Source organism: Aethalodelphis obliquidens, unplaced genomic scaffold (assembly GCF_003676395.1).
Source record: "Aethalodelphis obliquidens isolate GAN/ISIS:26980383/991018 unplaced genomic scaffold, ASM367639v1 scaffold44, whole genome shotgun sequence".
In the NCBI taxonomy this organism is placed as follows: domain Eukaryota; kingdom Metazoa; phylum Chordata; class Mammalia; order Artiodactyla; family Delphinidae; genus Aethalodelphis; species Aethalodelphis obliquidens.
The window spans coordinates 15,914,517-15,938,088 of NW_020837988.1; the positions used below are offsets into that span (position 1 = coordinate 15,914,517).

At 34.6% G+C, this 23,572-nt stretch overlaps 1 protein-coding gene across 15 annotated transcripts in view; it reads left to right on the top strand.

Annotated features, from left to right (window-relative positions):
• Positions 1-23,572, top strand: part of CDC27 (cell division cycle 27) — a 58,797-nt gene that overhangs the window by 20,292 nt on the left and 14,933 nt on the right. For 6 of the 15 annotated variants that reach the window (XR_003427663.1, XM_027081302.1, XM_027081297.1 and 3 more), the window contains 9 exons: positions 1,491-1,616; positions 6,600-6,697; positions 7,460-7,614; positions 7,720-7,931; positions 9,114-9,228; positions 11,548-11,681; positions 19,689-19,788; positions 21,011-21,218; positions 21,431-21,603. Coding sequence is in view for 14 of the 15 variants with exons in the window: in XM_027081302.1 (XP_026937103.1) it covers positions 1,491-1,616; positions 6,600-6,697; positions 7,460-7,614; positions 7,720-7,931; positions 9,114-9,228; positions 11,548-11,681; positions 19,689-19,788; positions 21,011-21,218; positions 21,431-21,603 (1,321 nt within the window). In the remaining variant the exon portion in view is untranslated. The remainder of the gene's footprint in view (positions 1-1,490; positions 1,617-6,599; positions 6,698-7,459; positions 7,615-7,719; positions 7,932-9,113; positions 9,229-11,547; positions 11,682-19,688; positions 19,789-21,010; positions 21,219-21,430; positions 21,604-23,572) is intronic. The other 9 variants (XM_027081300.1, XM_027081303.1, XM_027081310.1 and 6 more) reach the window with 4 other exon arrangements.

A 23,572-nucleotide genomic window follows, 5' to 3' on the forward strand; every position in this document is an offset into this window, starting at 1 on the left:
AAATTCTTGTGATGGATTAAACTCTGACTGACTCCCTTTCTCCCCTCTTTTGATAGTAGAGGTTTGTCTATTTCAGTAACTTTTGAAATGTTTACACTGCTGCTTATGGCATTATTATTTTGTTATGGAGAGATTTCATTGTTATGGTATAAATAATAGAATTTAACTCTGGAGAAACCTAAGTTATAACTAATTCCAATCATTTTCTAAAATGATCCTAAGTGTTATTTCTTCTCCTTTGCTTTCATTGCTAGACCAGTTGGAATAAGCCTGAAAACCTAACTTACCAGTTCATCTGAGATTAATGCTCCCTTATGTCTAGATAGTTGTGTAATTATTTGCCTTTCAAGATCATTCTGTTTGGGAACCATTACTCCTTTGAAGCAAGGAGGCAGATTCAGGAGAACATTTCTTTTGCACAGTACAGTTCAACCAAGTCAGCTGTCCATATTCTGAATCTGGAGGCAGCTAGAGATTTAGCTAGTTGTATTCTGTCAAACTGTTTTCTGTGCTGTGAGAAATGGAATAATGGTAAAGGTGACTAAACAGATAATTGTAAAAGCCTTTGTATTTAGTCTGTAGATTTACAGTGAGAGAATACAAATAAGCCTCATAAAGTCTCCATAGTCTGCTAAATGTTTTATTTGTCCAGTGTCTAATTGATGACTTTTAAATTAAAGCTAGCTAAAATATATACAAAATTTCTGAGACATTTGTTATTGAATTATTTCTACTCCAAAGATTCTAATGTTAAATTCTTTAAAATCTACTTATTTAATTTACCAGTTTCTTAAGCCAGTTCTTATATTAGACATTCTTATCCCATTTATAAATATTTATAGTTTTTAAAAAGTCCCACTGATAGTAACAGAACTTTAGATATCAAGTTTTATGTTTAGGATATACTATGTAAGCTTACTTGAGAGTTTTCCACATGATGATTTGGAAAAAACTTTAAAACACAAACCATTACAAACTCTGATATGCTAAAAATACATAGTGAAATCAGGCAAATTTCTTTTCCCTTTGGGGAACATTTGTAATTTTCTATATCAAGAAAACATAATTGATAAATAGAGATAAAGTGCTATTCAGGTTTTATTTGTAAACCTAAAAATAACTGAGGCCATTAAGTATGCAGTTTTTAATTAATATGTTAGTCTTGTTTAACCTGCTTGCAAATTCATACTTCAAGGAATTATAGAACTAAGAAGGACCTCCACATCTGTTAATGAAGAACCATTCATATTTTCCCCCCAGTATAATGGTCTTCCGTTTCTTTTGACGTGAGTAATGTGTATGTTGCTCAGACTAGATTTGTACGTACAGAGAATAAAGGTAACTGTTTCTGTTTTTAAAAGTAAGACTGAAATTTTAAGATTTACTTTGTCTCCATAGTAAGAGGTACATTAGTAATGAAGAATGTCTTTACACACACTGCTTTTTATATTGACTTTTTTTTTTTTAATGTGTAAATTTGTGTTTTAAAGGCTTGCAGAAGGGGAACAGATCTTATCTGGTGGAGTGTTTAATAAGCAGAAAAGCCATGATGATATTGTTACTGAGTTTGGTGATTCAGCTTGCTTTACTCTTTCATTGTTGGGACATGTATATTGGTAAGTAAGAATGATTCAAATTACCAGAAATTTGTTTCCAGTACTAGAATGCTTTGTGGTTTTAAAAAAACCTATGTTGATCTGTGTTTATCAAATAGCATTTGGTTGAGTAGTACACAGTCTTGTAGTTCCGTGATCTTGTTAAACCTGTAAAACAGTAGAGATTTTGATCCTGTCTATGACTGTCCACTTTGCTTTAATGATAAATAGCTACAGCAGCACTACCTAACAATTGAGTGCACATGTGGGTTTTTTTTTACCTTGGGTGAGGAGAATATCTTCATGTGACCTACTGAGGAAAAAGAAGCGAAGAGTGAAGTTTTTTCTATGATATTAAATATCACCACTGCTCCTTAGAAAGAGGCATGAAGTCATGTTTCAGTAATAAAGAATAGCAGTTCCCATCTGGTATGTCATAATGAATTTGACAAATTTCCTATGATGGTAGCTGAAATGATAGTGATTTTACAAATAATCTTAAAATTTATTTACATTTATTTTAAATTAAGTCTCTTAAAAGCAAGTGAGAATGAATTCAGAGTTATCACTATGGTAATATTGTTCTCACTGATTTTTATTCTGAAATACTCTGAGTTGGGGAGTAATTAGGTAACAGGAATTGTTCAACTGCCCATGGGAGGGTATTTCATGTGTAAATGTCATCTGTTGCATGTGGGAGAAATAATTGAGGATTGCTTATCTAAAGAATTAGGTTAGCATCTGTTCTAAGGTAAATTGAGGCTAGTTTAAATAGCAGTTTTTTTAAAAACCTTGAAAATACCTTTTTGAACAGAATAAATTATTTGGCTGAAATTTGGGGCTCATTTTCAGATGGCACCACTCTTTTGAGAACAGGAGTAAGTAAATATATAATATCAATATCTTCATTTATCTTAATAGAAGGACTTGGAGTAATGGATTTAGTTCATGCAACTATGATTCTTGTCATTTGTTCGAAACACTTTGAGATCCATCCCCTATTATGGCTAGACACCATACTTGGCACTAGGAATGTAAAGATAAATAACTCACTGTCCTCCTCTCCATCCCCAAAGGTTTATAATAAAGTGTAGGAGGAAAGAAGTAGTAAACAAAAGTTTATAAATTTTTATCATCACAATTTAAGTGCTATGATAAAATTTGAGCAGTATTCTGTTCAAATGAGGGAATAATCAGTTCTACCCAGTTAAGAAGAGAGGTAAGATGGTAACTAGGAAAGACTTGATAGAAGAGTCGTTTTTGTTTCTTTTAACTTCTCAATAATAAGAAAATTAGAAAATGGGCAAAATCTTGAACGGACACTTCACCAGAGAGGGTATGTGAATGGTAAATAAGCACATGAAAAGATGTACCAAATCATTAGCCATTAAGGAAAAGCAACTACCATTAGAAGCTATTACATGCCTATTAAAATGGCTAAAATTAAAAGTATTGACAATATCAAGTGCTAATGGGGATGCAGAGCAATGGGATTTCTCATACATTGCTGGTGAGAATGTAAAATGGTACTTGTACATGAATGTTCATAGCAGATTTATTTGTAAAAGCCCAAAAATAGAATCAACTCAAATTCAGTGGGTGAATGAATAAAAAAACTGCATCCATACAATGAACTACTACTCAGCAATAAAGAGGAACAAACGATTGATAAACATAATAACTTGGATTTCAAGGGCATTATGACAAGTGAAAAAAGCCAATTTCAAAATTTTACATACACTATGATATCATTTATATAACATTATTTAATAAAACAAAGTAAGGGAAGGTGTTAAATCACAAAAATGCTATATATATTACTAATTATTTTAAAACAAGATCACTTGTTTAAAAGTTTTTGAAGGTGCAGTTTTATCAAGTCCTAAACATGAAGAAGGAAGGTTTTTCTCCTTCCTCAGAGAAATAAGGATGGGTTATTTTTATTCATCATAAAGTTTAAAAGATTAAGTATCCAATGGGGCACAACCCTGCTTCAAAAACTGGCGCTTCATTTCAGTCATCATACACCTGTCTTGTGACCAAAGTTGCACCCCATAATCTAGAAACCCATGTGTTATTGTTTTGAAGCTACAGCTTGTTAGGTTATCTTTTATCTCCAGTATTTTGATGTAGACAATCATTGGTCTTTTTGTCTACAATACCACATGAAATGTGCATCTTTAGGACACAGCTGATACTAAGTTTGGTTCTTAGATTAACCTATTTCTTCCCAGTGCCATTTAAATAGTTTTTTTAACCCCAATTCTTTGGGAAACTTCTTTCGGAGTTTTAGTTTTTAAAAAAATCCATCTAAAGTTGGGGCACTCCAGGCAGCTTAATTTTATTAAATCTTTCCCCCTTTTTATCTCTCTATTGAACAGAGATCTGTCTCCCAGATTTGGTTATTGTAAGTCCACATCTGGCTTCTTCACCAGTTAACTTTTATGTTATTGGGTTGGCCAAAAAGTTTGTTCAGGTTTTTCCGTAACATCCCAAACGAACTTTTTGGCCAACCCAATATTTATACATACCAGTATCTATCCATGTGTGTGCATGTCTGTGTATATCTAATCTCTTCTTAGCAGACATTTTGTTTTACATTTATTTTATGGTCTATTAATCAGATCATGGCTTATTATAAAAATCAGCCTTGCCAACTTATCAAAGGTTTAAGAAAATTTACCTTTTGCTAATGTAAAAAGAGAATATAATTTACATAATACTGGAGAAGAGGATTTTCATCACAAATGATCACCTCTTACATTTTCATAATATTTTTTCTTGAATAGATTATTTTATCTTTGCTTCATCAGTTCGTCCACCACTTTTCTGGCCATTTAAGTAATTCATATATTCTCCTCAATGCAACTTTAAAAATTATTAGTAAAAGTATTTTATGATATATTGTACAAGCAAAGCAAGGGGGCGAGGCTATTGTAAACAGGAAAGAGGTAATATAAAAATGAGAAATCTAATTTCCTGTCCTCAGAAAGCTTATAATCAATTGCAAGAGAGCACACATGAAAGATAAATAAATTGGGGACTCCCCTGGTGGTCCGTTTGTTAAGACTTCGCTGTCCAGTGCAGGGAGTGCAGGTTCAATCCCTGGTCGGGGAGCTGAGATCTCACATTCCTCCTGGCCAAAAAGCCAAAACAAAAACAGGAGCAGTATTGTAACAAATTCAATAAGGACTTTAAAAATGGTCCACATCAAAAAAAAAATCTTTAAAAAAAAAAAGGTAAAGAAATAGACAAACCATAATTAGTTATATAAGCAATGATGGGGCTATATAACATGAGTTAGTTTAGGTCAAACATTGAGATTTCACTGTACTTTTCTTTTCATGGCCTTATGTTAAAAGTTCCTGAGCATTGATTTGACACTTTCCACTCCTAATTATCACTTTCAAAAAATACTCTTTTTATGTCTTTGCTTTGTTTCCTATTTTTAAGTTACCCCTCTATCCATGGTAAATGATTATATTATTCTTGTTACAACTATTTTTCCTTTAAGAAATTTCATCTAAGCAATCCTAGATATAGACTGATAAAACTTACATTTTCTGAAAGCCTGCCTCCTGCTCCTGCTTCCTTCTTTGTCTATGTGTTTATTGGGTCAAATTAGGCAAATGTGGGAAGCTAGATAGTCTTCAACTAGTGGTATTTTCTTGTCTTTATTACATCATTTATTCTAGTTTCTATTCACTTGCAAAATTTGAAAGTAAGGCACACCAATATATAGTTACTCAAGGGGGTCTTCTTTTCAGTTCTCTGAGATACACTGACATCACATAAACAGATTATGTTTTAACTGATAGTTTCATTTGAAGGTTGTTTTGAAAATCTTGGTTAGATGCCATCTGGTCCTTTATAAAACCTTAGGGTTTTGGAAAAATTGCTGTATCTTAATTTTTTTCCATTAGATAATGAAGAATTTCAACCTTAGACCAGATGAATAGTATTTTTTAACCTGAAAGCTCCAACAAGTCTCACTAACCCTCAATCCCATCTTCCCCCATTTAAAAGCTAGGGAGGGGCTTCCCTGGTGACGCAGTGCTTAAGAATCTGCCTGCCAATGCAGGGGACACAGGTTCGAGCCCTGGTCCGGGAAGATCCCACATTCCGCAGAGCAACTAAGCCCGTGCGCCACAACTACTGAGCCTGCGCCCCAGAGCCTGTGAGCCACAACTACTGAGCCCACGTGCCACAACTATTGAAGCTTGAATGCCTAGAGCCCGTGCTCCACAACAAGAGAAGCCACCGCAAGGAGAAGCCCGTGCACCACAACAAAGAGTAGCCCCACTCGCTGCAACTAGAGGAAGCCCGTGCACAGCAATGAAGACTCAGCGCAGCCAAAAATAAAATAAAATAAATTAATTAATTAATTTAAAGTAAAATAAAATTAAAGCTAGGGAGGCAACGATGCTGTTCTGATAATTTCCAGATTGTTTCAAGTATATAGGGTCCCAAGAATGTTGTTTATATTCTAAATGTGAGCCTTTATATACCCAATTTAGAAAGAAACGTGAATTTTCCTTTAAGTTAAGAGCTACCACCTCTACTTTGTTAAAAAATCTGATCATTTAAATGTGCTATTATTTGAAGCATTTAATTCACTTTCAAAATTACCACTGGGATTTATATTTAAAATCAACAATAAGACTGAAATATTTGGGTGTTTTCCATATTTCCTCAGTAATTCTAATATCCAACAGGAAATTAAAAGCAATATAGTATTTAAGAAGGCTATGATAGCTTGTTTATTTTGTTAACATTCCTTTCAATTCATGTTCTGTTTGCTTTTACCTGACTTTTGACTTGAACTGCCCTAAATAATAGAGGTTGGAGGATGGTAAGAAGGAGAAATTGATAATTTAAGAAAGAATCTAGCAGAGTACTCTCAGAACTTATATAAGATTTACCTAATTTTCTATATCAATAGTTTCTTTGTAATAGATGTTTTAGATTTTATAGCTTGTCTAATCTATTTGTTTGTCTTTACAGCAAGACAGATCGGCTTGCCAAAGGATCAGAATGTTACCAAAAGAGCCTTAGTTTAAATCCTTTCCTCTGGTCCCCCTTTGAATCATTATGTGAAATAGGTAAGCTTGTAGAGGTGGCTACGGGAAGGTTCTTCCATTTCTTCTTCTTCTTTTTTTTCCCCTGCTTAATTTTTGGAGAGTGATACAAATTATCCACAAGAAAAGTATTTTTCAAAGCTAAGGGCTTTTAAAATTGAGAACAAGAAATAAGGTAGAATTATATGTTTTAGGAATAATGTGTCCATTCTTGTGTCCTCTAGAATGAGTTGTATTGTGAGTATAACACTAGCCAAAACAGCATTCTGGGTAAGAAAAGAAATTAAAAGAATGCCCAGAGCAGAAACTGTTCTATAAATAAGACCTGGATAATATGGGGGGAGAGTGTCTCAGTATATATGTTCCAGGATGCATAAAGGATCATTTTAAAACATTGTTGTGTCTTTACATGGAAGTGCTCAAAACTTTAGTATGATTTCTACAGCGTTTCACCTCTTCACCCTCACTCCTTACCTTGAGCAAAATGAGATCTATTTGCTTTCTGCTTTAAAACAAACACAGAAATCTGCATTCTCCTGTGATTTATTATATTTAAAGTCAGTGTCATTGTGGTTTAGTTTATTTCCTGAATTTACAGCTTTATCTTAGGGGTAAACTTTTACGATAAATTGATGGATGGGCTTTTGGGAGATAAATCTGATTCACTGAAACAGAAGAACTTTAAAACTTTGGATAAGGCCTTATTTCCACTGATTTATGCATGCTTGAAAAAAAAATTTAACCTTCGTTTCCTCAGAGGCAAACTTTTTTTTTTCCCCTTCACAGGTGAAAAGCCAGATCCTGACCAAACATTTAAATTAACATCTTTACAGAACTTTAGCAGCTGTCTGCCCAACTCTTGCACAACACTAGTATCTAATCATAGTTTATCTCACAGACAGCCTGAGACAGTTCTTACAGAAACACCCCAGGACACAATTGTAAGTGTATTATACACTAGTGTTCAAAATATTGTGAAAATGAAAATCAATGATCTGAACTAAATAATGTATCATAAATGACATGGTAGAAATTTTCTGTTTCAGGAATTAAACAGATTGAATTTAGAATCTTCCAATTCAAAGTACTCATTGAATACAGATTCTTCAGTGTCTTATATTGATTCAGCTGTAATTTCACCAGATACTGTCCCTCTTGGAACAGGAACTTCCATATTATCTAAACAAGTTCAAAATAAACCAAAAACTGGTCGAAGTTTATTAGGAGGACCAGCTGCTCTTAGCCCATTAACCCCAAGGTAAGACAAATAAAAGATACTTTAAAATGTGCTGTAATATTAAGCGATCATATAGTAATTCCTATATTAGTAATATAAATTAATATGAACAGCAACTTCTAAATCATTATGGAAATAGAGGTATTTAATAAGTCAATAATGAACCTATTCCATTTTCAGAAAATGAAGTAATAGAAATACAGTACCTGCGATAAAAATTCCGTCTTAAATATTGGAGAAAATTTTAAAACATGCATTATTCAGCTGGTGTATGCATTAAAAAATATTGTGTTTATGGCTGTGCATCAGTGAACCTCTTAAAATGTTGGATTGCTTATGATAATAATCAGAGTGACAGCAGTGGTTATTGTTAAAGTACTGTATTCCAAAATGGGAAGGAAGAATTGACACCTATTGATATGAAATATTTTGTCAAATTATCAGAAATATATGTATATATAAATATAGGAACCCAGCCCAGAGGAATCATATCCAAAAGAATCAAAATAAAAAATTATATGTTAGGGGCTTCCCTGGAGGCGCAGTGGTTGAGAGAGAGTCCGCCTGCCGATGCAGGGAACACGAGTTTGTGCCCCGGTCCGGAAAGATCCCACGTGCCGCGGAGCGGCTGGGCCCATGAGCCATGGCCGCTGAGCCTGCGCGTCCGGAGCCTGTGCTCCGCAGCGGGAGAGGCCACAACAGTGAGAGGCCCGCGTACCGCAAAAAAAAAAAAAAATTATATATTAAAACAGACTATGAGTTGGGTCCCAGTTCCAGGGAGCTACTAAAATAGTATGACCATGAGATTACAAAACTCATTGAATCCACAGATGTGTTCATTGGCTTCTGGAGACATTTTCTCTGTAATAGGGTCTAAATCCCATAAATTGCAAGAATTTGAAGTAATTTGATAATTTGGATCTTAGCTTTTACAAATCCACTCTTCTTTATTTCTAATAAATCTCCTGAGTCAGTAGTTGCTGCTCAATGTAGTTTATTGTTTGATTTTTTTTTTTTAAATTTTAGTTATGGTGGGTGGAATAGTCTACATTCACAGCTTATTTTTAATCTGCCCCTCAGATCCTAAATGCCCCCAAGACTGATTTGCCATTCTCTTCCTTTTAGACCTTCTAATTTAAGTATACTGCTGCTTTATATATGCCTTGATGACTTTTTGACACCTTGATTTCAACCTCTTCTCAGTTTTGGGATTTTGCCATTAGAAACCCCAAGTCCTGGAGATGGATCCTATTTACAAAACTACACTAATACATCTTCTGTAATTGACGTGCCATCAACCGGAGCCCCTTCAAAAAAGGTATTTTCCGTGTAAAATACAGTTTTGGTATTGATGAAGGAAATTCATTTAAAATTCCAATCTGTTAAAGGCAATTTCAGAATCTAACTTTCTTTAATTGCTGTTGCCTTAGAAGAGTTTATCTAAATGTAAAAGAAAGTTGTCATTATCATAGCCTCCAGTCATAGTAGGAGACACAAAGCTGGTTGCTCTATTGGCCATGTAAGTTTGTAACTCACAAGTATAGTTTAATTCAGCATATAGCTAAATAAACATTCAGATTTTTAATTTCCTTTTTTTAAAAAACAAAATTAAGATTGTTTCTATCACTTCGAAGGTAAATAATGGAAATTATACCTGCCATAGTTTTTGCTTATCCCCACCACTATGTTTGTTTTTTAATTTTACTAATTAACATGATAAAGCCAGCTATTTCTGATAATAAAATTTTTATAGTGGATCCTCATACAGGTGGAGTAAATATGTAATAAATGTATAGTAAAATGAAAAATATTTCACAGTATCCTTATAGTAAATACTGCAACAAGACTGAGTTGCAACTGCGACTCTTTTTATAATATTCTTTTATTAAAGTCTGTGGCAGTAGAAGCCAAAGTGCTGTTTATTTAAAACATATCCATGGTGCAGGGTATCTTATGTAAGAATTAAATTAGTTATATGTAAAATACTTATTGCCGTGCTTAATAGATGTTTAAGAAATGGAAGCTAAATGAGTCAAACTGGTATGTGAATGACTGATATAGCCCTTTTACCCTCCTAGAGAGACATGTTGCTTCTTGTTTTGTTTTTACTCTTACTCCTGAACTTCCTTAGAGTCAGCAAAATTTTTTTCTATGATAGCTTCTTAATGAGTGATAATAGGAACTCCAAGAGTGGTAAACAGGGACTATAAAGTAGTTAATATGTGGATTATTTTAAATAGGATTTTTTAAAAGTTGGCAACTACCTGCTGTTGTATTATTATGGGAGTGAAATATAAGTGTGGAAATTAGTTTATTACAGTTATGAGAAGGCATAGCAGGATGGTGGTTAGCATGCCAGGTGAAGTAGGCCAAAACCATGTGAGTCAGAGTAATTAAGGACAAGTTAGGCAATGAACAGTTACATGATTTCATTGCCCAGTCTCAACCTCTTCCTGTCTCAACCTCTTCTGCCTCTGTTCTATTACAAGACATTCCTGGAAAAGGTATACTTCTAGGTCTGCCTGCAGTATCAACTAAAAATATCAAACCAAGTAGTGAGTTCAGTAGATAGTACTTTGCTAAATAAGGACCAGAGTTGACTAAGTTTTGTCCCTTGTGTGAATGTAGAGGTGCTAATCTGGGGAAGGAAGAGGAGGAAGTGTTATAAAAGTTTTATTGAAGGGAGTGGTAGATTAGGTGAAAATATTCAGTGGATAGTTAGTTATAGCGGAAAGACTCTGGCCAAGTGATAGAAATAATAATTGAAGGGTTAGAATGGCCAGGCTCTCCTGGGGAAAGAGAGAGTAGCTAAAGATCTTAATTTGGTAGTAAAAAAATGTTTTTGGTATCCACTGACACAGTAGCCAGAGATCACTTTATAAAGAAGTTAAGTGAGGACTTCCCTCGTGGTCCAGTGGTTAAGACTCTGTGCTTCCACTGCAAGGGGACATGGCTTCATCCTTGGTCGGGGAACTAAGATCCCTCATTATGTGTGGCGCAGCCAAAAAAGAAAAAAAAAGGTTAAGTGATTAAAATAAATAGAAATGAGGTAGTAAATTAGAGAAAAGAGAAGGGGCAAGCAGAGACCAGTTAATAGAAGATTGAACACACCAGAAAGAAATGCTAATTCTAAGAGCAATATTCTTAGAATCTGGAAAATAATCAGATGATTTTTTTTTAATCTACTCCTCTGAATTACTCTAGAACTGTTTTTACTAAGTGCCAAAGAAGGGATATAAAATCTTGCTGTATTATTATTTTTTTATGTATACTAAGTTAGATCATAAATCTTGAGAATAGTAGCTGTCTTAAAGTTCTTCAGCATTTAGCCCAACTGGGAAAGATATATAAATAAATGGCTTCTAGGAATTTTGAGCCTTTCCCTGGAAACTAAAGTTGAAAGATGAAAGGATAGTGTAAGGGTAAAAATACTGAGGTTAATATGAAGAAATAGGCTGATGTTCATTCTAATATAACATTAAATTAACCTAAAATGACATAAATAATGACATTAATAGTTTGCGTTTTCAGATGACAGACGGTATATAATATGAAATCTTGTATTAGGAAAATGTAGATGGGCACATCATGATGTCTTTTATCATTTACAGTGCAATTTATAATTCACAAACCTTAGACTTTTTGTGTTTTACAGTCTGTTGCCAGAATCGGCCAAACTGGAACAAAGTCTGTCTTCTCACAGAGTGGAAACAGTCGAGAGGTAACTCCAATTCTTGTTGCACAAACACAAAGTTCTGGCCCACAAACAAGGTATTTATTATGGTGTCATTATTTGATACTGTTCATTATTTGATATTGTTTCTTATTGTGAAACATGATTGTAATCCTTCAGTTTAGGCAGGTTTTGACTGTCCCAAGAATTCTAGAATGACTATTTTAAATTTTGAATATGTTAAATTTGAAATTTCTAACTTACTGAAAAACGAGTTTAATTTTTAGTTGAGTATTATTATGCAAATAAAGACAAGAGTTAGCTAAAATACCTTTTTACTCTAATTGCCTCATGAATTTGTTTGAACTAGATATTCTGAGCAGTCCTCCAAAATAATTTTCTTCTTTTTTTATATGACCTTCTCCACTGGTCAAGTACAGATAGATTATTCTCCCCTTCCCCTATTATGCATTTCTATAAACGGATCATAATACTAATCTTCCAATAAATCTTCAAATAATGAATCCATTTCCACACAGAAGTGGTGTTAAGTAGGATCTCTCTTGTTCAAGGACTCAAAAATAAATTATAGCTAATATTTTAAGAGAAAGCTCCAACTTTGTCTCCTAAAATAATGAACATGTACCATAAGTCTTAAAACAGACGTACGTGCGCATACATCTTGACTATATAAAAGGCCTCAATATTTCTAAAATGCCAGGATGGTACGTCTCATCATGAGAGCCAGCTCTCAGGCAGGTGACAGTGATTGCCTCAGGCTCAGTTATGAGAAGGAGCCTGAGGCCTCCTGCAGAGCAGCATTAATCAGGCCAAGTATATGCTAGTCTTGAAGAATACATAAACATAATTTACTGAATTATACATTTCACTTTAAACAAATATACTAACTAATATGCATCAACTATAATGATTTTGTGTTCTTTGTATTATTAATTCCATTTTATCGTCTCTTTTTTTAAGTTAAGGTATTGTTGATATACACCACTTTATCTTCTTTATTGCTTGTTTTAGTTTCCTACAGCTACTGTAACAAAGTACCACAAACTGGGTGGCTTAAAACAACAGAAATTTATTCACTTACAGTTCTAGAAGCTATAATCCAAAATCAAGGTATAGACAGGGCCATGCTTCTTCTGAAGCCACTAGGAGAGGATCCTTATCTTTCTAGCTTCTCGTAGCCCCAGGCATTCCTTATTTTGTGGTAGTACAACTCAGTATTTGCCTCTGTCTCCACATAGCCATCTTCTCTGTGTGCCTCTGTATTCAGATTTCCTTTTTCTTATTAGGACATCAGTCATGTTGATTTAGGGCCCACCCTGATGACCTCATCTTAACTTGATTACATCTAAAAAGACCATATTTCCAAAAAAGTTCACATTAACAGTACCAGGGGTTAGGGCTTCAACATATCCTTTTGGAGACACAATTCAACCCATAACATTGCCTTATTAACACTTACTCTTTATTTTGTCTTTTTAGAGGTCGTTTTAGGGTTTATATTACACATTTTAACTTATCAAAGTCTACCTTCACGTAATACTTTACCATGTCACATACAGTATAAAACCTTATAACGGTATATTTTCATGCTCTTCTCTCAGTCTGTATGCTATTGCTGTCATATATTTTACTTTAGAGTGATTGTTGTAGTTTCTGCCTTAAATAGTTATCTTTAACAGAGACTTTTTTTTAATAAGAAAAAGAAGTCTGTTTTATAGATACCCACATATTTACTGTTTCTGGCGCTCTGTTTCTTTCTGTAGATCCAAATTTCAATTTGGTATTTTTTTTTTCTTCATCTTGAAGGACTTCTTTTAACACTTCTTGTAGTCTAGGTCTGTTGGTAATGAATTTTTTTTCAGCCTTTGTATGCAGAAGAAAGTTTTAAGTTCACCTTTGTTTTTATTTTTGAAAGATATTTTCACTGGGTATTGAATTCTTTTTTTAAATATTTATTTATTTTGGCTGCACTATGTCTTAGTTGCAGCATGCAGAATCTTCGTTGAGGCATGCGGAATCTTTAGTTGTGGCATGTGGACTTATTAGTTGCAGCATGTGGGCTTCTTAGTTTCAGCATGTGGATCCTTAGTTGTGGCATGAATGCGAGATCTAACAGTTCCCCGACCAGGGATCAAACCCGGGCCCCATGTATTGGGAGCACGGAGTCTTACCCATTGGACCACCAGGGAAGTGCTGGGTATGGAATTCTAGTTGACAGTTTTTTTTTTCTTTAAAGATGTTGCGTTCCTGTCTACTGGCTTGCATTGCTTCTGACAAGAAGCCTGTTGCCATCCTCATTTTTGTTTCTCTATGTATGTAATCTGTCTCTTTTCTCTGACTCTTAAGATATTTTCTTTATCACTGATAATTAAGCCATTTGATTATGATGTGCTGTAGTGTGTTTTCTCCTTTCTTGGCCTTCAAATTCATTGAGCTCCTTGGATCTGTAAGTTGATAGTTTTCATCAAATTTAGCTAATTTGGGGCCATTATTTCTTCAAATACTTTTTCTGTCCATGTCCTTCTCTCTCATTCTGGGACTTTAAGTACATGTATATTAGACTGTTTAAAGTTGTCCCACAGTTCACTAATACTCTGTTCTTTTTTGTTTCCAGTCTTTTTCTTCTCTTTCATTTTGGATAGGGTTTACTACTGTGTCGTCAAGCTAACGAATCTTTTCTTCTGCAGTGTCTAATCTGCTGTTAATCCCATTCAGTGTGTGTGTGTGTGTGTGTGTGTGTGTGTGTGTGTGTATTTTATCTTAGGCATTCTGTTTTTCATCTCTAGAAGTTTGATTTGGTTCTCTCCTTAACATGCCCATGCTTTCTTCTACCTTTTTTAACATATGGAACTACATTTTATAGTAGCTCTTCTAATGATCTTAACTACTAAGTCTTACTGTGTCTGTTTTTTATTGATTGGTTTTTCTCTTCAGTATAGGTTATATTTTTCTGCTTCTTTCCATGCCAGGGTTTTTTTGTATGCCGGTTATTGGAAATTTTACGTGGTTGAATGCTGGACTTTTTGTATCCTTTTAAGTATTTTTCAAGTTTTGTTCTGGGATGCACTTAAATTTTTTTTTTAATATCTTTATTGGAGTATAATTGCTTTACATTGTTGTGTTAGTCGCTGCTGTATAACAAAGTGAATCAGCTATACGTATACACATAACCCCATATCCCCTCCCTCTTGTGTCTCCCTCCCATCCTCCCTATCCCACCCCTCTAGGTGGTCACAAAGCACTGAGCTTATCTTCTTGTGCTATGCAGCTGCTTCTCACTAGCTATCTGTTTTACATTTGGTAGTGTATATATGTCAATGCCACTCTCTCACTTCGTCCCAGCTTACCCTTCCCCCTCCCCATGTCCTCAAGTCCATTCTCTACATCTGCGTCTTTATTCCTGTCCTGCCCCTAGGTTCTTCAGAACCATTTTTTTTTTTAGATTCCATATATATGTGTTAGCATACGGTATTTGTTTTTCTCTTTCTGACTTACTTTACTCTGTACGACAGATTCTAGGTCCATCCACCTCACTACAAATAACTCAATTTTGTTTCTTTTTGTGGCTGAGTAATATTCCATTGTATATATGTGCCACATCTTCTTTATCCATTCATCTGTCATTGGACACTTAGGTTGCTTCCATGTCCTGACTCTTGTAAATAGTGCTGCAATGAACATTGTGGTACATGACTTTTTTTGAATTATAGTTTTCTCAGGGTATATGCCCAGTAGTGGGATTGCTGTGTCATATGGTAGTTCTATTTTTAGTTTTTTAAGGAACCTCCATACTGTTCTCCATAGTGGCTGTATCAATTTACATTCCCACCAACAGTGCAAGAGGGTTCCCTTTTCTCCACACCCTCTCCAGCATTTATTGTTTGTAGATTTTTTGATGATGGCCATTCTGACCAGTGTGATGTGATACCTCATTGTAGTTTTGATTTGCATTTTTCTAATGATTAGTGATGTTGAGCATCCTTTCATGTGTTTGTTGGCAATGTGTGTATCTTCTTTGGAGAAATGTCTATTTAGGTCTTCTGCCCATTTTTGGATTGGGTTGTTTGTTTTTTTGATATTGAGCTGCATGAGCTGCTTGTATATTTTGGAGATTAATTGGTCAGTTGCTTCGTTTGCAAATATTTTCTCCCATTCTGAGGGCTGTCTTTTCGTCTTGTTTATGGTTTCCTTTGCTGTGCTTTTAAGTTTCATTAGGTCCCATTTGTTTATTTTTGTTTTTATTTCCATTTCTCTAGGAGGTGGGTCAAAAAGGATCTTGCTGTGATTTATGTCGTAGCGTGTTCTGCCTATGTTTTCCTCTAAGAGTTTTATAGTGTTTGGCCTTACATTTAGGTCTTTAATCCATTTTGAGTTTATTTTTGTGTGTGGTATTAGGGAGTGTTCTAATTTCATTCTTTTACATGTAGCTGTCCAGTTTTCCCAGCACCACTTATTGAAGAGGCTGTGTTTTCTCCATTGTATATTCTTGCCTCCTTTATCAAAGATAAGGTGACCATATGTGGGATGCACTTAAATTACTTGTTAACAGCTTGATCCTTTCAGGTTTTGCTTTTTAATTTGTTCGGTGGGACAAGAGCAGCCTTTAGTCTGGATTAATTTTGCCCCACTTTGAATACTCTACTCAATGTTCTGTTTAGTATGAGGTTTTTTCACTCTGGCTATTGAATATATGAGCCATTCCCAGACCAAGGTGAGCTCCAAGAATTGTTCTGCCTGCTCCTTTTCCGTAGTTCTTTCACCACATTCTGGTAGTTTCCTCACTGCAATACTGTAAAGCAATTCTGATGCTAACTACCCAGACTTAGCATAGATTTTGCAGGCTATGGTCACAGTCCCAACAAGACTGTCATCAAGTCTTACTGACTTGCCAGTTACAAGCTCAAGGGTTCCCCAGGCCACTCACACTTCTAGCCAACTGGCTACAAATTTGAGGATTCATGCTAGCCCCTCAGGTTTGATAATTTGCTAGAACAACTTACAGAATCTAGGAGAGTGCTATACTTAAAATTACAGTTTTATTATAAAAGATATAGAGCAGGACCAGACAAATGAGACCCATAAGTTAAGATCTGGGAGAGTACTGAATACAAGAGCCTCTGTCTCCATGTGGAATCGAGATGTCACCCTCTCGGCATATCTGTGTGTTCATCAACCAGGAAACTCAACCAAGATTTGATGTTCAGAGTTTTTAATGGGTTTTATTACATAGGCATGATATATTGTGTCATTGATCCCTTGAATGAACTTAGTCTCCAGCCACCTTCCCCTTCCTGGAGGAGGTCAGGCTAATATCACCTAGCTCAAAGTCCAGTCCTCTAATCACATGGTTAATCTTTCCAATATGGCCAGCCCCCCATCCTGAAACTATCTAGGACCCCACCATGAGTCACTTCATTAGCATAAACTTAGGCATGGTCCCAGACACCCACAATGAGTAACAAAGATATCACTTGGGAAATTCTGAAGATTTAAAAGCTCCCTATCAACAACTTGGGACAAGACTAGGCAAATTATCATACAACACTCAAACACCTGCACTGGTCAGTTTTCAACTGAAGACTCTAAGGAAACCTCTTACAGATCTTTGGAGCTCCCCTCTTTGTAGCGCTCTCCTTTCTGGTGCTGCAACCTGCAGATTCTAACTGCCTTGGCTTCCCTGAATTCTCAACATTTTTTTCTCAACACACGGAGTCCACTGAGCTCTAGTTGTGTTCCCCTTCCCTGCCCTGCATCCTCAGAACTTTCCTCAGGCATGTGCTACCTGCTGTCCAGTGTCTGAAAAACATTGTTTCATATATTTTGTTCAGTATTATAGTTGATTAAGATGGGAGAATAAATCTGGAATAAATAATTCCATATTACTCTATCATAATTGGTAGAAGTCTGTTCTTTTATTTAGTACTCTTAGCTAAATCACCCAAGAAAGTTTGTGGGTCATCGTTTTCTCCACATGTTAACCTCTAAAAATCATTTCTATAATCTTTCCAAGGCATTTTCCTATAATTACTAGGATATTTCATATTTTATTGCAAAGCCATAAGATGATGCTATTTACAAAAACTTTTTTAAATGGTATTTCATATAATTGGCACATAGTCAAATTAAGTAGTAAGTGGTAGAACCTGATTTTAAACTTCAACAGTCTGATTCTGGAGCACATGCCTTTCAGTGTCAAACTCCTAGTTAAACAGATGCAGTATCCTGTTTCACTTTTCTGGTGCCTGTCAGACTTTGAGTTTTTTATTTTGTCAGATGGCCCTTTGGAGCTAACAGAACCCTAATGAAAATTATAATACAGGGATGTCTTCTTTAACCTCCTAGCCCCAGAACTCTCTTATTACTTTTACTTCTACCCCCACAAGATGTATGTTACCCTCATGTAGCCTTTTGCCTGTTTAAAGCAAGCTCAGCATCTTTCTCAGGCTTGTCCTCCCTATAAACTGCTCCATACTATGAAGTTATTCCCTCCTACTTCTCAGGCAAAAGTCTTTTCTATAGTTACGTAATCTTATTGACAAAATATAGCTTACATGTATAGTATAAATGACACATAGTTGTTCCTGCCAAGTAAAGGATAATGGTATTTTTAAAAATGAATAGGTTTCTGGAAAAGGCAAAACTATGGAAACAGTAAAAAGGTAAGTAGTTGCCAAGGAAGCAGGAGGGATGAGTAGGCAGAGCACAGAGGATTTTTAGGGCAGTGAAAACATTCTGTATGATAACATAATGATGGATGCATGTCATAATACATTTTTCCAAACCCATAGAATATACAAAACCAAGAGTGACCTCTAAGGTAAACTATGGGCTTTGGATGATTATCAATGAGTGACAATGTGATAGTCACTGTAGATTCATCAACTGTAACATTGTTCCACTTTGGTGGGGGATGCTGATAACGGGGGAGGCTGTGCATGTGTGGGAGCAGGGAGTATATAGAAATTCTCTGCACCTTCCCCTCAGTTTTGCTGTGAACCTTAAACTGTGCTAAAAAAAAAAATAGTATTAATAAAAAAATTATCATTAAAAAGTAAATTGGTCAACCCAAATGACCTCACTTGCTGAAATCTCTACATTGAGATTGTATCTTTGAAAGCCTGTGCATTCTTTTATTCACTGGTCAGCTTCTCTTTTATTTTCATAAGCTTCTTTGACCCAGACTCAGGTAATTAGTAGGATTTCCCATAAGCTGTATAAACTGTAAATAGTTTAGTCCATAGACTTACTGTCAATTAGATAATTCGGGGTTTAAATCTGCTTGCTTTCTAACAATGGAATTCTTTTTTTTGTAATTGAACTATAGTTGATTTACAAAATTGTATTAGTTTCAGGTGTACAGCAAAATGATTTGTTTTACATACATACATATATATATATATACATACACATATATTCTTTTTCAGATTCTTTTCCATTGTAGGTTATTATAAGATACTGAATATAGTTCCCTGTGCTATACAGTAAATCCTTGTTTATCTATTTTATGTATAGTGTGTGTATCAAGAGTAGAATTCTTATATCTTAAGATTTGCCTTTAAAGTTAAAAAAAAAAAGTCTATCCAAGTGATTATTAGATTCCTTTTGCTCTAAACAGAATAATCCCTTGGTGTGGCTGTTTGAATTTACAGGGTAATAACTTCCCAGGTATCAATTGTTCTAGTGGTATTTATTTGTTGGCAAATACCCCACATTTAGACTGTCCATGTCCAGCTTTCTTTTTCTTTTTCTCTAACTTGCTATAGTTGCAAATGAGGGCTAGAGATAATTGGTTTATAGATGTGTTTACTATTTATTGACCCATAATTTTTATGTGGATTGTTTTAAGTTCAAATTAGCAATTTCAGATAGAGTGAAGATCTGTGCTATAATTTTTATCATTTTATCGTAACAAGAATCATTTTTTAAATAAGAGTTTTCATAGGGGGATGAGAAAAGGACTGATGTCATCAATTTTAGAATGCGAACATGTTGAATGCTTATTTTTTAATATACTTGAATTGAAACAATAGTTAATGGTCAAAAACTGAGGGGTTTTTTTAATGTCTACTTTTATAATTTTTTAGTACAACACCTCAGGTATTGAGCCCCACTATCACATCTCCCCCAAATGCACTGCCTCGAAGAAGTTCACGACTTTTTACTAGTGACAGCTCTACAACCAAGGTAATTTAAAGATTTCTGTATATCACATTTACTTAATGCTTCCTCCTCTAAAATTTCTGTTCATCGATGACTCAATGTCTGATGAATAAATTAGGAGACTATTTAAAAATTTTTTAATGTTTTTTAATTTGGAGGACCATCTGTAACATTTGTAAATTTTCTTGGTCCTTTAATAAATATAACATTGTAGAAATTACAAAATTATAGTGATGGAGAGCAGGTCAGTGGTTATTAGGAGCTAGAACTGAGGGGAGGATGTGACTTTTACAGCATAGCACAAGGGAATTTCTTTGTGTAGTGGTAGAGCAGTCCTATATCTTTATTGTGGTAGTTGATTACACAGATCCATACATGTGACAAAATTATACTGAAGTATACACACCAAAATTTTTTAAAAGGTGCATGTGAAAACTGATGAAATCCAAATAAGATCTATAGTTTTGGTTGCTAGTGTTGTACCACTTCCAATTTCCTGGATTTGATGGTGTACTACGGTTATGTCAAATGTTACCATTGCTAAAAGTTGTGGGAAGAGTAAATGGAAATTTTCTGTGTTTTCTTTGCACGTTTCTTTGCACAATTGGAGGAACTTATACCTTTGGTAAATTTTCTTCATCTATTGACAAATATTATGGACAGTCTTTAACTTTGACATATATAGATCAGCAATTTTGTACCTTATAAATTACAATGCTCTGAGACAATTAGATAGTTGTTGTATCTACTTACTTTCTTATTTTTTTTTTTTTTTTACTTTCTTATTTTTAAATAATAAATGAAAGTGATGGTTTTTAAAAAAATGTTTATTTATTTGGCTGCATTGGCTCGTAGTTGCGGCACGTGGGCTTCTCTCTAGTTGTGGTTCATGGGCCTAGTTGCCCCACTGCATGTGGGATCTTAGTTCCCCAGCCAGGGATCGAACCCACGTCTCCTGCATTGGAAGGTGGATTCTTAACCATTGGACCACCAGGGAAGTCCCAAAAGTGATATACTTTCAATAAAGAGAAATGCTTAAAGCTAATGTACCTTAAACACTAGTTAGTTACTATGATTTATTTTCAGAATTGTTGCGTTCCAAATTAAATGACTGATGACTTGTTTTCTGAGAAAAATACAGATCAATCAAAACTGTTTATTTTATATCTAATACTTGAGAAAAGGGTTGGGGGGATGTCTAAAATAAATGAGTATAATAAGTGTGGGATTTTCCTTCTTGTTACAGGAGAATAGCAAAAAATTAAAAATGAAGTTTCCACCTAAAATCCCAAACAGAAAAACAAAAAGTAAAACTAATAAAGGAGGAATAACTCAACCTAACATAAATGATAGCCTAGAAATAACTAAATTAGACTCTGCAATCATTTCAGAAGGGAAAATCTCCACAATCACACCTCAGATCCAGGCATTTAATCTACAGAAAGCAGCAGCAGGTCTGTTTTAAATGCTTAATGTCTTCTTTGTATTTTATTTTATTTTATTCACTTATTTTAAGTAAATTTATTTATGTTCATTAAAGTGCTTTCCATTTTTTTCTGGATAGATGTTGGAATTTTTAATGAATTATTTTGTAATTAGCCTTTCTAGAAAACCAGACTGCTTTACTGTGTTTTTCTCCTTTGTTTACTACATTGTTTTCTCCTAGAAGGTTTGATGAGCCTTCTTCGTGAAATGGGGAAAGGTTATTTAGCTTTGTGCTCATACAACTGCAAAGAAGCTATAAATATCTTGAGCCACCTACCTTCTCACCACTACAATACTGGTTGGGTCCTGTGCCAGATTGGAAGGGCCTATTTTGAACTTTCAGAGTACATGCAAGTAAGTATGAAAAACAGTTATATATGCCTTTCTAGAGATAATTTAAATTTAATTAAAATGCTTATGCTTGAGAAGCCTAGATATAAAGGGTCAGTATTTATTATGTAATGTCTATATTTATTTTGTCACTATATATATATATATATATATATGAGCACAATTCTTTCTTGTGTTAAGGGGTAGTTTAAATTCTTTGGGATTACTTGAGATAGATTTGTAGAGAACCCAAGTCATCCATACATTCTTTTCTTTTTTAAATTTATTTTTCCTTTTTTTTTTTTTTTTTTTGGCTTGTGTCGGGTCTTAGTTGGGGCACACAGGATCTTTGTTGAGGCATGCAGGATCTTTTTGTTACGGCACATGGTCTGCTTGGGTGTCTCTCTAGTTGTGGTAGGAAGGTATTCTCTCTCTAGTTGTGGCACGCGGGCTCTGTAGTTTGTGGCATGCGGGCTCTCTCCTTGAGGCGTGAGCTCAATAGTTGTGGCACGTGGGCTTAGTTGCCCCACAGCATGTGGGATCTTAGTTCCCGACCAGAGATGGAACCCGTGTCCCCTGCTTGAAAGGTGGGTTCTTTACCCCTGGACCACCAGGGAGGTCCCCATCGATACATTCTTATGTGAAACATTTGTACTCTACTTAGTTGGATCTGAAAATGTGTATTTACCATGTAATAGATGTTTATAATCAATTCTTTCTACTATATATATAGAGTTCTTACTGGGATGACTTTTTGGCATTTAGTATGTTTTATAAATTTAATACTATGGAGAAAGTTGTATGTAATGGAGAACATAATGTCCATATTACAAGGCTTTTATCATTTTAATTTTAATTATATTTGTTGCTTAAGTTATCTGTTTAAATCAGGAAAGGAGAGGATGATTAGCCTAAAGCCAAAGAAAATTTTAATTTACTCCCCATTTCTTCTTTCAAAGCACTTCATCCCCCTGCCCCTAAACTTAAAATTAGAAAAACGTTTAAAAACAACTTTAAGAAACCTATATATTAGTAAAATTTCTCTAACATAAATTATTTAAAGTTGATAATAAGGTCACTTATTTGCCCTGATTACTTTCAGCATATATTTGAGTGCATGTTGTATCCTAGACTCTATTCTGTACTGTAATATAGCTAGACAGATAATTGCTTGCCTTCAGAGAGCTTACTTTCTAGTAAGAGACATATTGTAAGCCAATAAATATATAAGGACAGGCAATAAGCATATGAAAGAAATAGCAATAATAATAGCAATAAGCATATGACATAGCAATAAGTCATATGAAAGAAAAATGAGGCATGGTAAGGAGATTGGGAGACAGTGAATTATGGTGCTATTTTTTAAAAAACATGCTCAGAAAAAGGTTACTTCTCCCTGAATGAGCCATGCAGAGCTCTAGGGGTGAAGTGTACTTCCAGGTAGAGAATAAATGCAGAATTGAAATTTATTGTAAATTACAATTGTAATTTATCTTATAATTTTTGTAATCTATCTTGTAATAAATTGTAATTTATCTTGTAATTTTGAGTACTAAAGAAAAAAGAGTTGTAGACAGAAAGACTTTTTCATTGCTGGATTGTGGTTTTTTTAATTGGTACACAGGTAAAAGCTTTGTGTGGATTATTTCTTATTTATTGTTTCACAGGTACTTTACATGAATTTTATTGTTACCCCTAATTATAGAGCAGATGTAGACCCAGATATTTAACTAAAGAAAGCCTTTGTTTCAACTTAATTTAGTAAGTTTTTTTTTCATTTTCCTTTTTGTCTATGGCACAGTCACTTTTCAGAGGAAGCAATAGATTCTGAAAAATTTTAAACCAGAAGGTTTCCAAAACCTGTGTTTAGCAGGTGGTTAGGTCTGTCTTCTCTTAACCAATGCTTGTTTGAAAAATGCCCATTTGAAAAACTTATCTGTATAACTTTTAAGGGATTCAGGGAAGTCACAAATCTAAGCTAAATTTAGATAGT